At 49.0% G+C, this 15,241-nt stretch overlaps 1 protein-coding gene and 1 pseudogene across 1 annotated transcript; both read left to right on the top strand.

Annotated features, from left to right (window-relative positions):
- The first annotated feature begins 781 nt into the window (after positions 1–781).
- On the top strand, positions 782–5,007 carry LOC132591607 (uncharacterized protein K02A2.6-like; annotated as a pseudogene).
- A 1,402-nt stretch (positions 5,008–6,409) lies between these two features.
- On the top strand, positions 6,410–8,561 carry LOC132591608 (zinc finger protein 79-like). Its single transcript, XM_060270912.1, has 2 exons — positions 6,410–6,983; positions 7,753–8,561. The coding sequence occupies exons 1-2, from the start codon at positions 6,410–6,412 to the stop codon at positions 8,559–8,561; spliced, it is 1,383 nt and encodes a 460-aa protein (XP_060126895.1).
- The last annotated feature ends 6,680 nt before the right edge of the window (positions 8,562–15,241 follow it).

Genomic DNA, 15,241 nt, shown 5'->3' on the forward strand with positions numbered 1-15,241 from the left:
TGATGTCTTCTGCTTCTGTTAGGTCCTTACCACTTTTGTCCTTGATTATGGTAATCTTTGTACGAAATGTTCCTTTCATATCTCCAATTTTCTTGAACAGATCTCTGGTTTTCCCCATCCTATTGTTTTCCTCTATTTCTTTGCATTGCTCATTTAAGAAGACCCTCTTGTCTCTCCTTGCTATTTTTTGGAAATCTGCATTCAGTTTCCTGTATCTTTCCCTATCTCCCTTGCATTTTGCTTGCCTCCTCTCCTCCGCTATTCGTAAGGCCTCGTTGGACAGCCATTTTGCTTTCTTGCATTTCCTTTTCCTTGGGATGATTTTCGTTGCTGCCTCCTGTATAATATTACGAGCCTCCATCCATAGTTCTTCAGGCACTCTTAAACCTGTTCCTCACTTCCACTGTGTATTCATAAGGGATTTGATTTAGATTGTATCTTACTGGCCCAGTGGTTTTTCCTACTTTCTTCAGTTTAAGCTGGAATTTTGCTATAAGAAGCTGATTATCTGAGTTACAGTCAGCTCCAGGTCTTGTTTTTGCTGACTGTATAGAACTTCTCCATCTTTGGCTGCAGAGAATATTGTGCTTTGTGTTAATTAAATATTTCACTAAGGGGGAGCTTGTTTAAGGCAGAGCTGCAACCCAGAGTTCACAACAGAAGGGAAAAGAGGGACAGGATGTGTATTAGGGCTTCTGCAGGTGGAGGTTGCTACAGGAGGATGAATATGGTTAGCAAGGAAGGTTGCAAGAGAGAGATTTCTTCCCCCTGGGAGGTTGAGATGGGGCGGGGTCTGGAAGGTAACTGTTATGTACTGAGCTGAATCCTAGAACAATAGGATTCAGAATCAGCAGGAGCTATCCAATCCAACTCCAGGTGGAAGTGAATCCGCAACCTGATTGGCCTGCAGGAGCAGCCAATCAGGCGACTGGCAGAAGTGAATCTGCAACCTGATTGGCCTGTAGGAGCAGCCAATCAGGCTGCAGGCAGAAGTCAATCCACAACCTGATTGGCCCACAGGTGTAGCCCTGAAGTAGCCAATCACGCAAGGCCCATTGTGTAAATAATGTATATAAGCAGATTGTTTTGGGGAAAGAGCCATTCTTCTCTTCTTCTCCTTGATGACTATGAGCTGAATAAAGAGCATGAAATTCACTCTCGACTCCGAGTATATTTCACTGGCGACGAGGATGGGATCCTGCTGAGCTGACCGCCACCATGCACTGCACCACAGCACCGCCACTTGCTGCACCGCTGCATCGCACCGTGCATCCAGGCTTCAGCTCCAGGACCCAAGGAACCCAGAATGGCAACCGACAGCAGCTTCTCGCCATTCAAACCAGCATCAGGAGACTGGGAAGGGTACGCCGCCCGTTTCAACTTCCTCCTACAAGCGAAAGAAGTCACCAACGATGCCATGAAGAGGGCAACATTCTTCAGCGTCTGTGGAGAGGAGACGTTCGAAATCGCCCGGGCTCTCCTTGCACCTTGAGATGTCGCTACCGTCTCTTACAAAACAATAATGGAACAGCTGAAGGAGCACTTCTCACAACAGCCCTCAGTGGTAGCTTGCCGAAATGCCTTCTACGCAAAGCGGCAAGCCCCGGGGGAAACCATAACTGGGTTTGTGACCTCCCTCCGCCAAGCCGCCCGGTTATGCAACTTCTCAGAGTTGGAGAACATGCTTCGTGACCGCCTCGTCGGTGGCCTGAGGGACGAGATGTTGCAACGACGCCTCTACGCCAAAAAGGGCCTCACGTTCCAGATTGCTCTGGAGGAAGCCTTGGCAACCGAAGCCGCCGAGAGGTCAATGCAAGAGGCACGACCGGCCCCGCCATCCCAACCGAGGGTCTACCATGAAGACCTCACCGACGAATCCGAATCTGACAGGGAGGAAGTACACCGAGTACAGCGGCGCACTCAAGCAGCACACACACCACAGCAGCCTCGACGAGAAGGAGGGAACTGTGCAAGCTGTGGGGAGAACCACGAGAGGAGGACCTGCCGTTTCCGCAACGCAGAGTGCAGGCAGTGCAGAAAATTGGGACACATCGCCCAGGTGTGTCGGGCTCGACTCACCCGTCGACAAGCATCAGATGACTGACCCAGGAGCCCCAGGTCACACGGCACCATGCACCAGGGCAACTCGACGGAGATCCAGTTGCCCCATCCCAACACAGAGAAAATTTATGTAGAGGTACAGATAGAGGGCGCCCCATGCCGCATGGAGCTGGACACTGGTTCAACTCTATCCATAATCTCGGCCCGAACATTAAGGGAACTGTGCCCTAATGGGGGTCCCAAACTAAGGCCGGCCCCATTCACCCTCCGGGACTTCCAGAAACGTAAGGTCCCCACACTGGGGGTGGGGACCTTCAGGGTGCAATATCGAGGGCGAAAGCAACAATTGGACTTGCTGGTAGTTAAGGGACCCTACGTTAGCTTACTGGGACTGGCATGGTTTGGACCTCTGGGGCTAGCCGTTACCGGGGTGAACCGCACTAGCTTACAAGTGGACGTGGATGCCATATGCAAAGAGTTTCCAGGGGTTTTCGATGGGGCATTGGGACGATATACAGGACCCCCCATTGCCCTACAGCTAGACCCCGCTGTACGACCCACAAGGCCCACCGGGTCCCGTTCGCCCTGAAACCCCGCATAGACAAGGAATTGGACCGGCTCGTGGAGCAAGGAGTGCTGGAGCCGGTGCCCAATGCCCCCTGGGAAACCCCAATTGTCACACCCGTCAAGCCTAACGGTTCGGTCCGCATCTGCGCAGACTACAAATGCACCATAAACAAGGCTCTCACAGCCCATGCATACCCAGTGCCAGTGGTTAGCCATGTCCTCGCCACCCTGGCTGGGTCAACAATCTTTGGCAAACTAGACTTGGCCCAAGCGTATCAACAGTTGCCTGTGGACGAAGCCACAGCAGAGGCTCAGACGATCGTGACACACAGAGGGGCATTCAGAGTAAAGCGGCTGCAATTTGGCGTTAGCGTGGCACCAGGCATATTCCAAAATCTAATGAACTCTCTCCTTAAAGGGATTCCTGGCGTCACCCCCTTCTTCGATGATGTGCTGATCGCCGGGCCCACACCAGAGGAATTTGAGGACCGCCTCCGCTCCGTCCTGCACCGTTTCCAGACGGCGGGCCTCAAGGTGAAGCGGGAAAAGTGTTTACTAGGAGTGCCGCAGGTGGACTTTCTGGGATTTAAGGTGGACGCAGAAGGGGTCCATCCAACCGGTGACAAGGTACGGGCCATTTGTGAGGCCCCAGCGCCCAAGAGCAAGCCCGAACTTCAGTCATTATTGGGACTATTGAACTTTTACCATGCCTTCCTTCCCCATAAGGCAGCGGTAGCGGAGCCCCTACACAGACTCCTAGATAAAAGGGCCCCTTGGGTGTGGGGCCAGCGACAAAGGGCCGCATTCCAGGCAGTCAAGGACTTGCTCGTCTCGGTCTTGGCACACTTCGACGAGAGGCTGCCAGTGGTGCTGGCATGCGACGCCTCTTCCTATGGCATCGGCGCTGTCCTGGGACACCAACTCCCGGATGGAAGAGAGGTGCCGGTGGCATACTTCTCCCAGACGCTTGCTGCAGCCGAACGAAACTACTCACAGATTGACAAGGAGGGTCTGGCAATCGTGAAGGGCATAAAAAAATTCCATGATTTCTTGTACGGGCGGCCCTTTACCATAGTGACTGACCACAAGCCGTTGCTTGGCCTGTTTGCCCCCGAGAAGCAGACCCCCCAAGTGTTGCCTCCCCGCGTCCTCAGGTGGTCAATTTTCCTTGCCAGCTACCAGTATGCACTAATCCACCACCCTGGGAAGGCGATGGGCCACGCAGACGCCCTCAGCAGGCTACCACTACCAGAAACAGGCCCCGACCCAGCGCCTGCGCAAGAGGTTATGACCCTGGAGCTGCTTCCCGACCGACCCATTCAGGCACAAGAAGTGGCGCACCATTCCACAAAAGATAGGGTCATCTCCCGGGTCCTGGACTGGGTGTGGCGAGGATGGCCCAGCAGCAGCCCCGGGCCAGAATTCGCTGGCTACACAACCTGCAAACATGAACTGTCGGCCCACAAGGGGTGCCTATTATGGGGAAGCAGGGTCGTTGTTCCCCAGCCCCTCCGCAAAAGGGTCCTCACAGCCCTACACGAGATACACCCAGGGGTAGTGAGGATGAAGGCCCTTGCCAGGAGTTATGTGTGGTGGCCGGGGATTGACAGAGAGATAGAGGCCTGGGTCCAACACTGCCAGACCTGCCAAGAATCCCGCCCGGATCCCCCAAGGGCCCCAGTCCAGCCCTGGGAGTCCGCCCGACATCCATGGTCACGCTTGCACGTGGACTTCGCTGGCCCCTTCCAGGGAAAAACATTCTTCATAGTGGTGGATTCTTACACCAAATGGCTGGAGGTCGCACTGGTACCGTCCACTTCTACGGTGGCAGCCATCCGGGTACTACGTAGGCTGTTTACAACCCATGGGCTCCCTGACACCCTCGTCTCGGACAATGGAACCGCATTTACGTCAGAGGAGTTCCAGACCTTCACAGCGCAGAACGCCATCCGCCACATCCGCTCAGCTCCATTCCACCCTGCCACCAATGGCCAAGCGGAGCGCATGGTGTGGACCACCAAGGACAGCCTCCGCCGCATGACACAAGGGGACTGGGAATACCGCCTTGCCGCATTCCTTCTAGCACAGCACAGCACCCCCAGCACAACGACGGGCCGGAGCACAGCTGAACTACTAATGGGCCGGCGCCTTGCGACTAGACTGGACCGACTTCACCCCGACAGAGCTCAGGATGAGGTAGTGGTGGGGAAAGGCAGGAACCCCCGGACATTCGTGGCCCAGGACCCAGTGTACGCAAAGAATTTTGGAGCAGGCCCAGCATGGGTACCCGCCACAGTCACCAAGGTGACCGGTCCCGTGTCGTACGAGGTACTAACTGAAGGGGGGCAATGTTGGCGCCGCCACTGCGACCAGCTACGGCGACGATTCCCAGGAGGAACCCGGGAGGAGAGCGGGACAGAGGGGTCCCAAGGGGACAGCGGGGCAGTGAGGCCTGTAGAGCGAGAGGGGTGGGCAGGGGAAGCAGAAGCAGTAGGCACAGAGGGGCGCCCCGAGACTGGAAGGACACCGGAACCAGAGCCACAACCTAGTGGGTCAGTGGTGCCAGACCAGACAGCCCCGGCACAGCCAGCAGCCTCGGAACATGAGCCAGAACCAGAACCCCTGACCAAGGAACACCCCAGGCCACAATGCGCACGGAGGCGGCCAGCAGATCTTGGGGACTACGAATGCAACTTCCCGGGCAGGACTGGAACTTAGAGGGGAGGGGTGTTATGTACTGAGCTGAATCCTAGAACAATAGGATTCAGAATCAGCAGGAGCTATCCAATCCAACTCCAGGTGGAAGTGAATCCGCAACCTGATTGGCCTGCAGGAGCAGCCAATCAGGCGACTGGCAGAAGTGAATCTGCAACCTGATTGGCCTGTAGGAGCAGCCAATCAGGCTGCAGGCAGAAGTCAATCCACAACCTGATTGGCCCACAGGTGTAGCCCTGAAGTAGCCAATCACGCAAGGCCCATTGTGTAAATAATGTATATAAGCAGATGGTTTTGAGGAAAGAGCCATTCTTCTCTTCTTCTCCTTGATGACTATGAGCTGAATAAAGAGCATGAAATTCACTCTCGACACTGAGTATATTTCAGTAGCCTTTTGCCATTTGTGTTTTGCATTCATTAAATATTTCACTAAGGGGGAGCTTGTTTAAAGCACAGCTGCAAGCCAGAGTCCACAACAGAAAGGAAAAGAGGACAGGTGAAAGTTGCTACATTTCCTAGAGCAAAGATAAAAAGAGTCTTAGGGGGAAGGAATGCAGCTCAATGGTAGAATGCCTGCCTTGCGCTGCAGAAGGTGGCTAGTTCAATCCCCAGTATCTCCACATAGGGCTTGAGACTGGCTTCCTGTATGAAACCCTGGAGAGCTGCTGTTAATCAGTGTAGACAGTACTGAGCTAAGTTGCCAACGTTACTACAGTATTCTCTAGTGTACATGACGGTCATGAAGGAAAAGAATCATTTGTCAGCCGTTTTCCTAAAACAGTAAGATGGAGAGTGTCCAGTGTGCATATGGGGATACCTATGCTTCTAATTCTCTGTATTTCCTGTTTCTCAAGATGCCTTGTTTAATATAATCTACTTTCCTAAACAGGCACAGGGAAAGGGGCAGCCTGTAGATGAAACAGAAGACGCCCGTGCCTACGAAGAAGGTTGCAAGGAGCCCAGTTGGACCACAGCCAGGATGATGATGTTTGATACTTCTAGGGAGGCAGACCTGTGTATTGTTTATGGGTAACCCATCAGGCCAAAACCCATCATCCATAAGAGAATGGAGGGTCAGCAGGAAGCCCACCCAGTCGAGGAGGAGGAGGATGAACTCCTTCTTCGTGGAGGAGTATGCAGGTCCCCCTGGGAAATCACAGTGCAGACAATTCCTGGTGCTGCTAAGGAGCAGGGTGTGTGCATTGTGGGTGAGGAAAACATCTGGCAGAACCCCAACATCTGTGAGAGAAAAGTGTGCTTACAGGAAACGCAGTCAATGGAGAGTCTCGTTCACAGCAAACTAGACTCCAGTGTCCCCAGTGAACCTCCAGCCCAGACTGTTGTTGATGATGCTAAGGGGCAAGACATCTGCATTGCGGAAGAGCAAGGTGTCCTACAGAAGCACACCATCCTTATCAGAATTGGGTATCCTGAGGAAACACACCCAGGGCAGAATATAGTTAAGCCTATTGCTGAAGGAGGAGATTGGAAAGGCCCCAATGAATCCACCTTCCAGCCCGCTCTTGATGCCACCAAGGAACAAGACTCCTGCATTGGGTATGAGGAAATGGTTAGCCAGAAGCCCATCATTCAAGGAAGAGCCCCCAGTGAAGCCATAGCTCAGAGAGGTATGGATACTGGTAAGTAATGGGACTCCCAGGTAATGCATATTGGGGAGGGAAGCCCCAGGTAGAATTCCTTCTGAGCTCCAGGTCTTAATGATAAAAACACAAGGCTATTTCAGAGGTCATCCCATGCTACACCAACTTAGAGTAGACCCACTAAAAGTAATGGACTGTCATAGAACCCACTCTATGTAGGTTCTGTTTCCTGAGGAAACTGTACTGTTCTTGAGTTGTGTGTATGTATATATATATATATATATATATAGAGAGAGAGAGAGAGAGAGAGAGAGAGAGAGAGAGAGAGAGAGAGAGGCATAGAGAGAGGCATATATATAGGTTTGTACTTTTTGTTTTTTCTTTGTTGTTCACAACTACTTTCCCTATGTTTGTAGTCTGCTACTTTGGCCGTATTGTCTGCTCTTGAGCAATAGAAAAGTTTCAATGCATCAAGAATTTAAAATATTGATCTAACCTCGTGATGGCCAAACAATATAGCTATGCTTCCTAAAGGCAATGTAAGCTTCCACCTGCAGACTTAGAAAAGATTTGCTCTCAAGAATAGGATCTCTACAGGTAGAAACTAGCTAGTGAATCTGACACAATGGCAAAACCAGACTCAGGATATTGAGCAGAGTGGAAAGAAAGGTCACCCATGATGGCAAATCATTGCCCACTTAGACAGCAGTGGCCCACAAGTGTAACAAAATACAAAATATATTAGACTGACTCTCTCCATTTCCATCTCTCTCTGACATCCATAATTTCTTTCTCTCTTATCCAACAGGCGTTCTACAGCGGAGACAAAACAAAAGGAAATCTTTGGGGAAAGCACAGGATGAGATGGTGGAGCAGAACCTCCAGAGTCACGAAGGACCAAGGAGGGGAAAGAGAAGCCAGACAGAATGGAAGACAGATGAATCCATCCTTCCTCAAAGTGGCTTCTTCACTGAGCAAGGAGACCAACCAGAAAAAAGAGATGCTTTGAGAACATCCACAGAGGAGAAAACAATTCAAAGGGCAGGGTCTGGAGGAATAAGCAGTGGGAGCAAAAGCCATGGAAACACCCCCATATGCCCTACAGAGGTGAAGCCATTTATTTGTTTGGAGTGTGGAAGGAGCTTCATGTATCAGAGAGAGTTTGCTCGCCATCAGAGGATTCACACAGGACAGAAACCACATAAATATGCAGACTGTGGAAAGAGTTTCCGCATGAAAAGCGATCTTACAGTACATGAAAGAATTCACACAGGGGGAAAGCCTTTCAAATGTTTGGAGTGCGATAAAAGCTTTAATGCGAGCTCACAACTTACAATACATAAAAGAACTCACACAGGGGAGAAGCCTTTCAAATGTTCAGAGTGCAATAAAAGCTTTGCTAACTGCTCAAATCTTATTAAACATAAAAGAACTCACACAGGGGAGAAACCTTTCAAATGTTCAGAGTGTGATAAATGTTTCGCACAAAACTCACACCTTACAGTACATAAAAGAACTCACACAGGGGAAAAACCTTTCAAATGTTCAGTCTGTAATAAATGTTTTGCTCAGACGTCACTCCTTATTAAACATCAAAGGATTCACAAAGGGGAGTGACCCCATGAATGCTCAGTGTGTGGTAAGTTCTTCAGTCAGAAGTCAAACCTTACTAAACATCTAAAGCTTCACATGAGGAAGACACCTTTTCAGTCATCACTGGGTAGAAAAAGCTTTACTAAGAGCTCAAATCTTCCTAGTCAACAGATAATTCGCAAAAAGAAGTATAAATGTTCAGCTTGTGGGAAAAGCTATACCAGGTGGACATACCTTACCAAGCATAAAAGAATAGCATACAAAACAGAGAAACCCTATAAATCCTCAGTTTGTAGAAAATGTTTCAGCAGCAGGTCATCCCTCACTAGACATAAGAGAATCATACGCAGATGGAACAAAGTCTATGCATGTTCCAAGTGCAGTCAATGTTTCCGGTCAAGGAGACTTATTACACATCAAGGAACCCACACAGCACAGAAACCTTTTCAATGCTCAGAGTGTAGAAAAGGCTTCAGTCAGGATGCAAATCTCCTTAGACATCAAAGAACCCACACAGGAGAGAAACCCTACAAATGCCCAGTGTGTAGAAAAAGCTTCACTGAGAGCGCAGGTCTTTCCAGACATACAAGGTCTTGCCATACAGGGGAGAAACTGTACAAGTGTGAACAATGTGGAAAGAGCTTCACCCATAAATCAGACCTCAAGAGGCACCACACAAGGGAGACCCCCAACCAGGGTTCAAATCTCAGTCAGAGTTTAGATGATTAATCGAGACCTCATGAAGGTGAGAACACACAGCGGATGGAAACCATGTAAGTTCTCCAACTATCTTCTGCTCATACAGCTGAATTAACCATATTGGGGATGACTGAGGCGATTATTTAGGGTCTTGAGTCCATAGAGAAGGAGGAACCTGAGGAAGGACAGGAAAGCTTGAGAGGCTTCAGTGAGTTACCCATCATCCGTCTGAAATGTAAAATTGACACAGTAGCTGCTTTTGCTTTTTATAATTGTTTTTAGACTACCAATTCTGAATAATAAAGTTGTGTGTATTTTAAGCTTTGTACTCTTCTGTTTTCACTGGCTCCTCGGAACGAGAAAAAATGTAGGTTTCCAATTTAGGTTGCCGTTTCCTGCACAGTGAGCCAACTGACTTCCCCCAAAAAATTCTGGGAGCTGTAGATTGTTAAGGGTGCTGAGCAGTGTTAGGGGAGACCCCTATTCTCCTCACAGAGCTACAGATCCCAGAATTCATAGGGAGGAGAGTTTAACCACTCTGTCTAGACACTCAAAGAACCCTAAAAAGATTTTGTTTAATTGTTTAGTCATGTCTGACTCTTCTTGACCCCATGGACCATAGCACGCCAGGCACTCCTGTCTTCCACTGCCTCCTGCAGTTTGGTCAGACTCATGTTGGGCACTTCGAGAACACTGTCCAACCATCTCGTCCTCTGTCGTCCCCTTCTCCTTGTGCCCTCCATCTTTCCCAACATCAGGGTCTTTTCCATGAAGTCTTCTCTTCTCGTGAGGTGGCCAAAGTACTGGAGCCTCAGCTTCACGATCTGTCCTTCCAGTGAGCACTCAGGGCTGATTTCCTTCAGAATGGATAGGTTTGATCTTCTTGCAGTCCATGGGACTCTCAAGAGTCTCCTCCAGCACCGTAATTCAAAAGCATCAATTCTTCAGTGATCAGCCTTCTTTATGGTCCAGCTCTCACTTCCATACATCACTACTGAGAAAACCATAGCTTTAACTTTACGGACCTTTGTCGGCAAGGTAAGGTCTCTGCTTTTTATGATGCTGTCTAGGTTTGTCATCGTTTTTCTCCCAAGAAGCAGGCATCTTTTAATTTTGGGACTGCTGTCACTTCTGGGTAAAATCGCACAACCTGAAGCGGCCGTAACCCAAGGTATGACTGTATTCCAGATCCAGTTCTAACTGTAGCTTCTTGTCCCACATAGAGATTTCTCAGGAGACAGATGAGTTGATCAGACACTCCCATTTAAGAACTTACCATAGTTTAACCCTAAAAAGTTAGTAAATTGCAAAAGCCAAGTTGGATTATTTTTTTTCAGCAGGACTTGTCCCTCTGTATACAGTGGTACCTCGGGTTACAGACGCTTCAGGTTACAGACTCTGCTAACCCAGAAATAGTACCTCGGGTTAAGATCTTTGCTTCAGGATGAGAACAGAAATCGTGTGGCAGCGGCGCGGCGGGCCCCATTAGCTAAAGTGGTACCTCAGGTTAAGAACAGTTTCAGGTTAAGAATGGACCTCTGGAAAGAATTAAGTTCTTAACCCGAGGTACCACCGTACATGATAAGTTAATATTTACCTACAACTTATGGCAAGGGACACGGGTGATGCTATGGGTGTTAGACCACAGAGCCTAGGGCTTGCCAATCAGAAAGTCAGCAGTTCGAATCCCCGCAACGGGGTGAGCTCCCGTTGCTTGGTCCCAGCTCCTGCCAACCTAGCAGTTCGAAAGCACATCAAAGTGCAAGTAGATAAATAGGTACCGCTCCGGCGGGAAGGTAAACGGTGTTTCTGTGCATTGCTCTGGTTCGCCAGAAGCGGCTTAGTCATGCTGGCCACATGACCCGAAAGCTGTACGCCGCCGTAAAGCGAGATGAGCACCGCAACCCCAGAGTCATCCGCGACTGGACCTAATGGTCAGGGGTCCCTTTACCTTTACCTTTTACAACTTATGGTGCAAAGCATTGCTGATCATAGGGAAAGAGTGGGAGGATATAAAATCCTCCGTTTCTCCCAAGTTGGCTTCCTATCAACACGCATAGCATGGGGGGGGGCAGTTGCCCTGGGTGCAAAATTGTTAGGTCACAAAATTTAAACACCTGGTGCTGCCTCAATACAGCCATGTGCTTCCATTGCTAGCCTTCGCTGAAAATGGTGTCAGGTAAATATCATCCTGGAAAATTCAGCAAAGAAGTCACATATGGGGAAAGGTTTATCAATGCTCAGGTTGTAGTAGAAGCTACACTAACAGGTCAAACCTTACTCAACATCAAAGAATCCATACAGGGGAAAGACTGTTTCAGTGTGGAGAGTGTGGGAAAAGCTTTGGCAATGTATCAAACTTTAACAAACACAAATGGTAGCATGCAAAGACTGTGAGTGCTCAATCCATGGGAAAAGCTTCACTAGAAAATCAGACAAGCCAATCAGAATCCGTGGAAGCCCCGTCAGACATTCGGCTTCCAAAAATGGTTCGCAAACCAGAACAGTCGCTTCTGGGTTTGAGGCGTTCAGGAGCCAAAACGTTCGAGAACTAAGCTGTTCGACAACCATGGTACGACTGTATATAAAGACATAATAAAACATTAAACATTTTTTTAATAAGTACCTTCCCTATACAGGATTGCCTTCAGATGGCCCGGGGGTTGGATAACTCCATACCATCCAACATTTATCAAATGAAAATAGGGACATCCTAAGGAAAAGCAGGGCATTATGGGATCAAATCAGAAACCAGGAAGGCTTCTCTAAATCAGAGACGTCACTGGAAAATAGGGAAGAGTTGGAGGGTCTGAAAGCAGGCACTCTGTCACCGAGTTGTCAAAAGCAACGCCCTATGCCAACTTGCACTGCAAGCCGTAGTCGCAGATATTTGGGGCCTGAACCATTGAGGGCTTAAAACACTAGAATCAGCCTGAAAATGAACTGGCAGCCAAATACAGTGGAACCTCTAGTAGTAGTAGTAGTAGTAGTAGTAATAGTTGTTTTGTTTTGTGACCCCATGGACCAGAGCACGCCAGGCACTCCTGTCTTCCACTGCCTCCCGCAGCTTTGTCAAACTCATGTTCGATCAAGCTTTCTTTAGGCCTCAGCCCTTGCCTTTTCCCCCGCAGGACCAATTGCAGTCATTAGCAGTCGTTAACAGCCATCTACAGGTTTACCACTCCTATCAGCCCATCACCCATTCCCCCCACCCCCCCACCCCCCTCTGAATATACATAAGGGTCTGGTTCTTCCTGTTTCAATGTATCTGAAGAAGTGTGCATGCACACGAAGGCTCATACCAAAAAAAAAAGTTGGTATTTAAGGTGCTACTGAAGGATTTTTTTTATTTTACTTCGACTCAGACCAACACAGCTACCTACCTGTAATCATGTTCATAGCTTCGAGAACACCGTCCAACCATCTCATCCTCTGTCGTCCCTTTCTCCTCTAGTTATGAACTTAATTTGTTCCAGAGGTCCGTTCTTAACCTGAAACTGTTCTTAACTAGAGGCGTGCTTTCGCTAATGGGGCCTCTTGTTGCCCGCTGTGCCTCCGGCACACAATTTCTGTTCTCATCCTGAGCCAAAGTTCTCAACACGAGGTAACTTAGCGGAGTTTGTAACCTGAAGCGTTTGTAACCTGAGGCGTTTGTAACTCAAGGTGCCACTGTACTCAGAAGGAAGCTCCATTGAGTGCAACAGAACTTCTCCGTTAAGTGAGTACAGGATTGCAACTGCCCAGTGGGGCTGGAAAAGAGCACTTCATGCCTAGGGTCGTATCCACTGCAGAGAAGGCCCTGTTCTCACGTTGCCACCCTCTCACGTTCTCACCCACCACCCAAAGGCACATGAAGGAGGGCCTCTGAAGACGATCTCGGGGTCCGGGTAGGTTCAGATGTATTACAAAACATCTTGACAGCCAATGGCTTTTAAAAGTGGTTTAGGAGGATGCATGGAGGAAGAGAGTCCTCTCTCCACAGCTAATAATTCAACAGTGCCACCGTGCGTAGGGTCCCTCTGCCTCTCCCAGAAGGGAAGCCTTTTCGTATTGTTTTAGGGCTTCCTGGAGGTGTCTCTGGGAGTGACAGACGAGAAGGGCCTTTGGTCTGATCCAGGCAACAGATTCTTATGTCCTTAATCCTTTTCTTTGAATGTACATATGCTGACAAGATGTGAAAATGAGCACCAAAATAAACAGGAAAGCTATAAATCAAAGTGCAAGAGGGAAGAAAGAATATCTCTCCCAGGTCTTGGGCCAGATCTCCCTGCCACAGTTTGTTTGCTTTCAGGTGAAGATGCTTCATTTGGGCAAAGCAGGGCGCTGCCTAACCTTCAGTCTAACTTTTGCCAAACCCCACCTGCCTACTTTCTTGCTTACAAGCAGTCCGGGGGGTGGGGGGTGGCATTGCTCATCAGCTTCCACCAACTGAATCTCAGCTGTGGCCCTTCCACAGCCCTGCAAGGAAAAGGAGGGGGGGGCGAAACTAGAAAGTAGTTGGCTCTAGCGCCACCTGCTGTTGGACTCCCTGCCTTCTGCCCCAATGGGCACCAGCCACTCCTGCTTGCTGGGAACTGCAATCCCCAGCAGCCTTTGCTGCTAATCACCCAACAGCTGGCACCATTTATCTGAGCAGAAGCACAGCTGGGAGGGAGGAGGATGCAGGAGGCCAATCATAAATTCACCACCACCACCTGCCGGCTATGTGTGGGGTTTGAACCTACCTAGAGGTGAGGGGGAAACTTAGTGGGTTCTAAATGGGGTTTTCCCTGTTTCTGCTCTATTTACCTTCCTGGAAATTGATCCTCTGGCTTCAACCCTGTAGTAGCTGCTGTTTGGGGGCTGGGTTCTAGAGCTTCCTTGGTTCTAAAGAGATCTAGGTGAATTAAAGGAACCTTTTTTTTCTTCCTCCAGGGGGAAAAAGAGAGGAGCTGAAATAAGGAGATTCTCGATTGTAGAGGCAGAACTTTGGGAGACAAGAGATTTATTCCCAGGATTGGGTAAGCAAAGGGAGTTGGCTTGCTGCCTCCTGCATTCAGTATTTTATAGACTACTTTTGCAGGAATGTGATTCTTCTTCTTTTTTAAGGCAGATTCTTTTTTAATAAAAAATTGTGTCAACTGCCTTCGATTCCTGGTTTGAAAAAAAAGTCAGGATAGTAATGATAATGACAATAATAAATGCACATTGGATGCATGGCATGGTTCTGCAGCTTGAGGTTAAATAGCCAGGAGAGACTGCTTAATCATCTGCAAGAATGGCTGGCCTCTGTTAGCAGGGCAATGCAGAGAGAAGGTTGTAATGGAGAAAATAGGTGGGGTGACATTGTAGCATTTAGAGGAAGCGCCACTAACTAAATGCTCTTCCTAACTTCTTATAGCTGTGCTGGAGATCCATGGAAGATGGAAAGCTCCTGGATTCTGTCTTGCGAGGTGAGCTGGAAGAGGTAGGGAAGACCTCCATTACCATTTACTCCTGTGTTAGAAGAAAAAAAAACTGCCTCTTTTTCCTTATGGGGTATTCTGGAGCCCGTATAGCAGGCATCCCCAAACTGCGGCCCTCCAGATGTTTTAGCCTACAACTCCCATGATGATCCCTAGCTAACAGGACCAGTGGTCAGGGATGATGGGAATTGTAGTCCAAAACATCTGGAGGGCCAAGGTTTGGGGATGCCTGCCGTATAGAGTCCCTAAGTGGGCTCCATATTGGTAGTCGAAAATAACAGAGGCCAACCAGAGTATATTGAGAAGCAAAGCAGCTAGTAAGCCTGATCTTTATTAAAGGAAATGAACCGTTGCAACAGGGTCCCCACTCCCCACACGCAGGAGGAAGGAGAACCCTGAACAGTGGCGCGCAAGACTTTTGAAGTTGCCCACCCTGTAGCCGAAGACCACCCCGCAAAACATCATACATACAGGCGAAACTTGGAAAATTAGAATATCGTCGAAAAGTGCATTTATTTCAGTAATGCAACTTATTATTATTTAAATTTCTTTTAATTTTTA

This window comes from Zootoca vivipara, chromosome 2 (genome assembly GCF_963506605.1).
Source record: "Zootoca vivipara chromosome 2, rZooViv1.1, whole genome shotgun sequence".
NCBI lineage: Eukaryota > Metazoa > Chordata > Lepidosauria > Squamata > Lacertidae > Zootoca > Zootoca vivipara.

Bases quoted from the DNA above. Each gene is read 5' to 3' on its own strand.
- LOC132591608 (XM_060270912.1), top strand. From the start codon at position 6,410: ATGGAGGGTCAGCAGGAAGCCCACCCAGTCGAGGAGGAGGAGGATGAA. The intron at 6,984-7,752 runs GTAAGTAATGGG...CTTATCCAACAG, and splicing joins TCAGAGAGGTATGGATACTG to GCGTTCTACAGCGGAGACAA.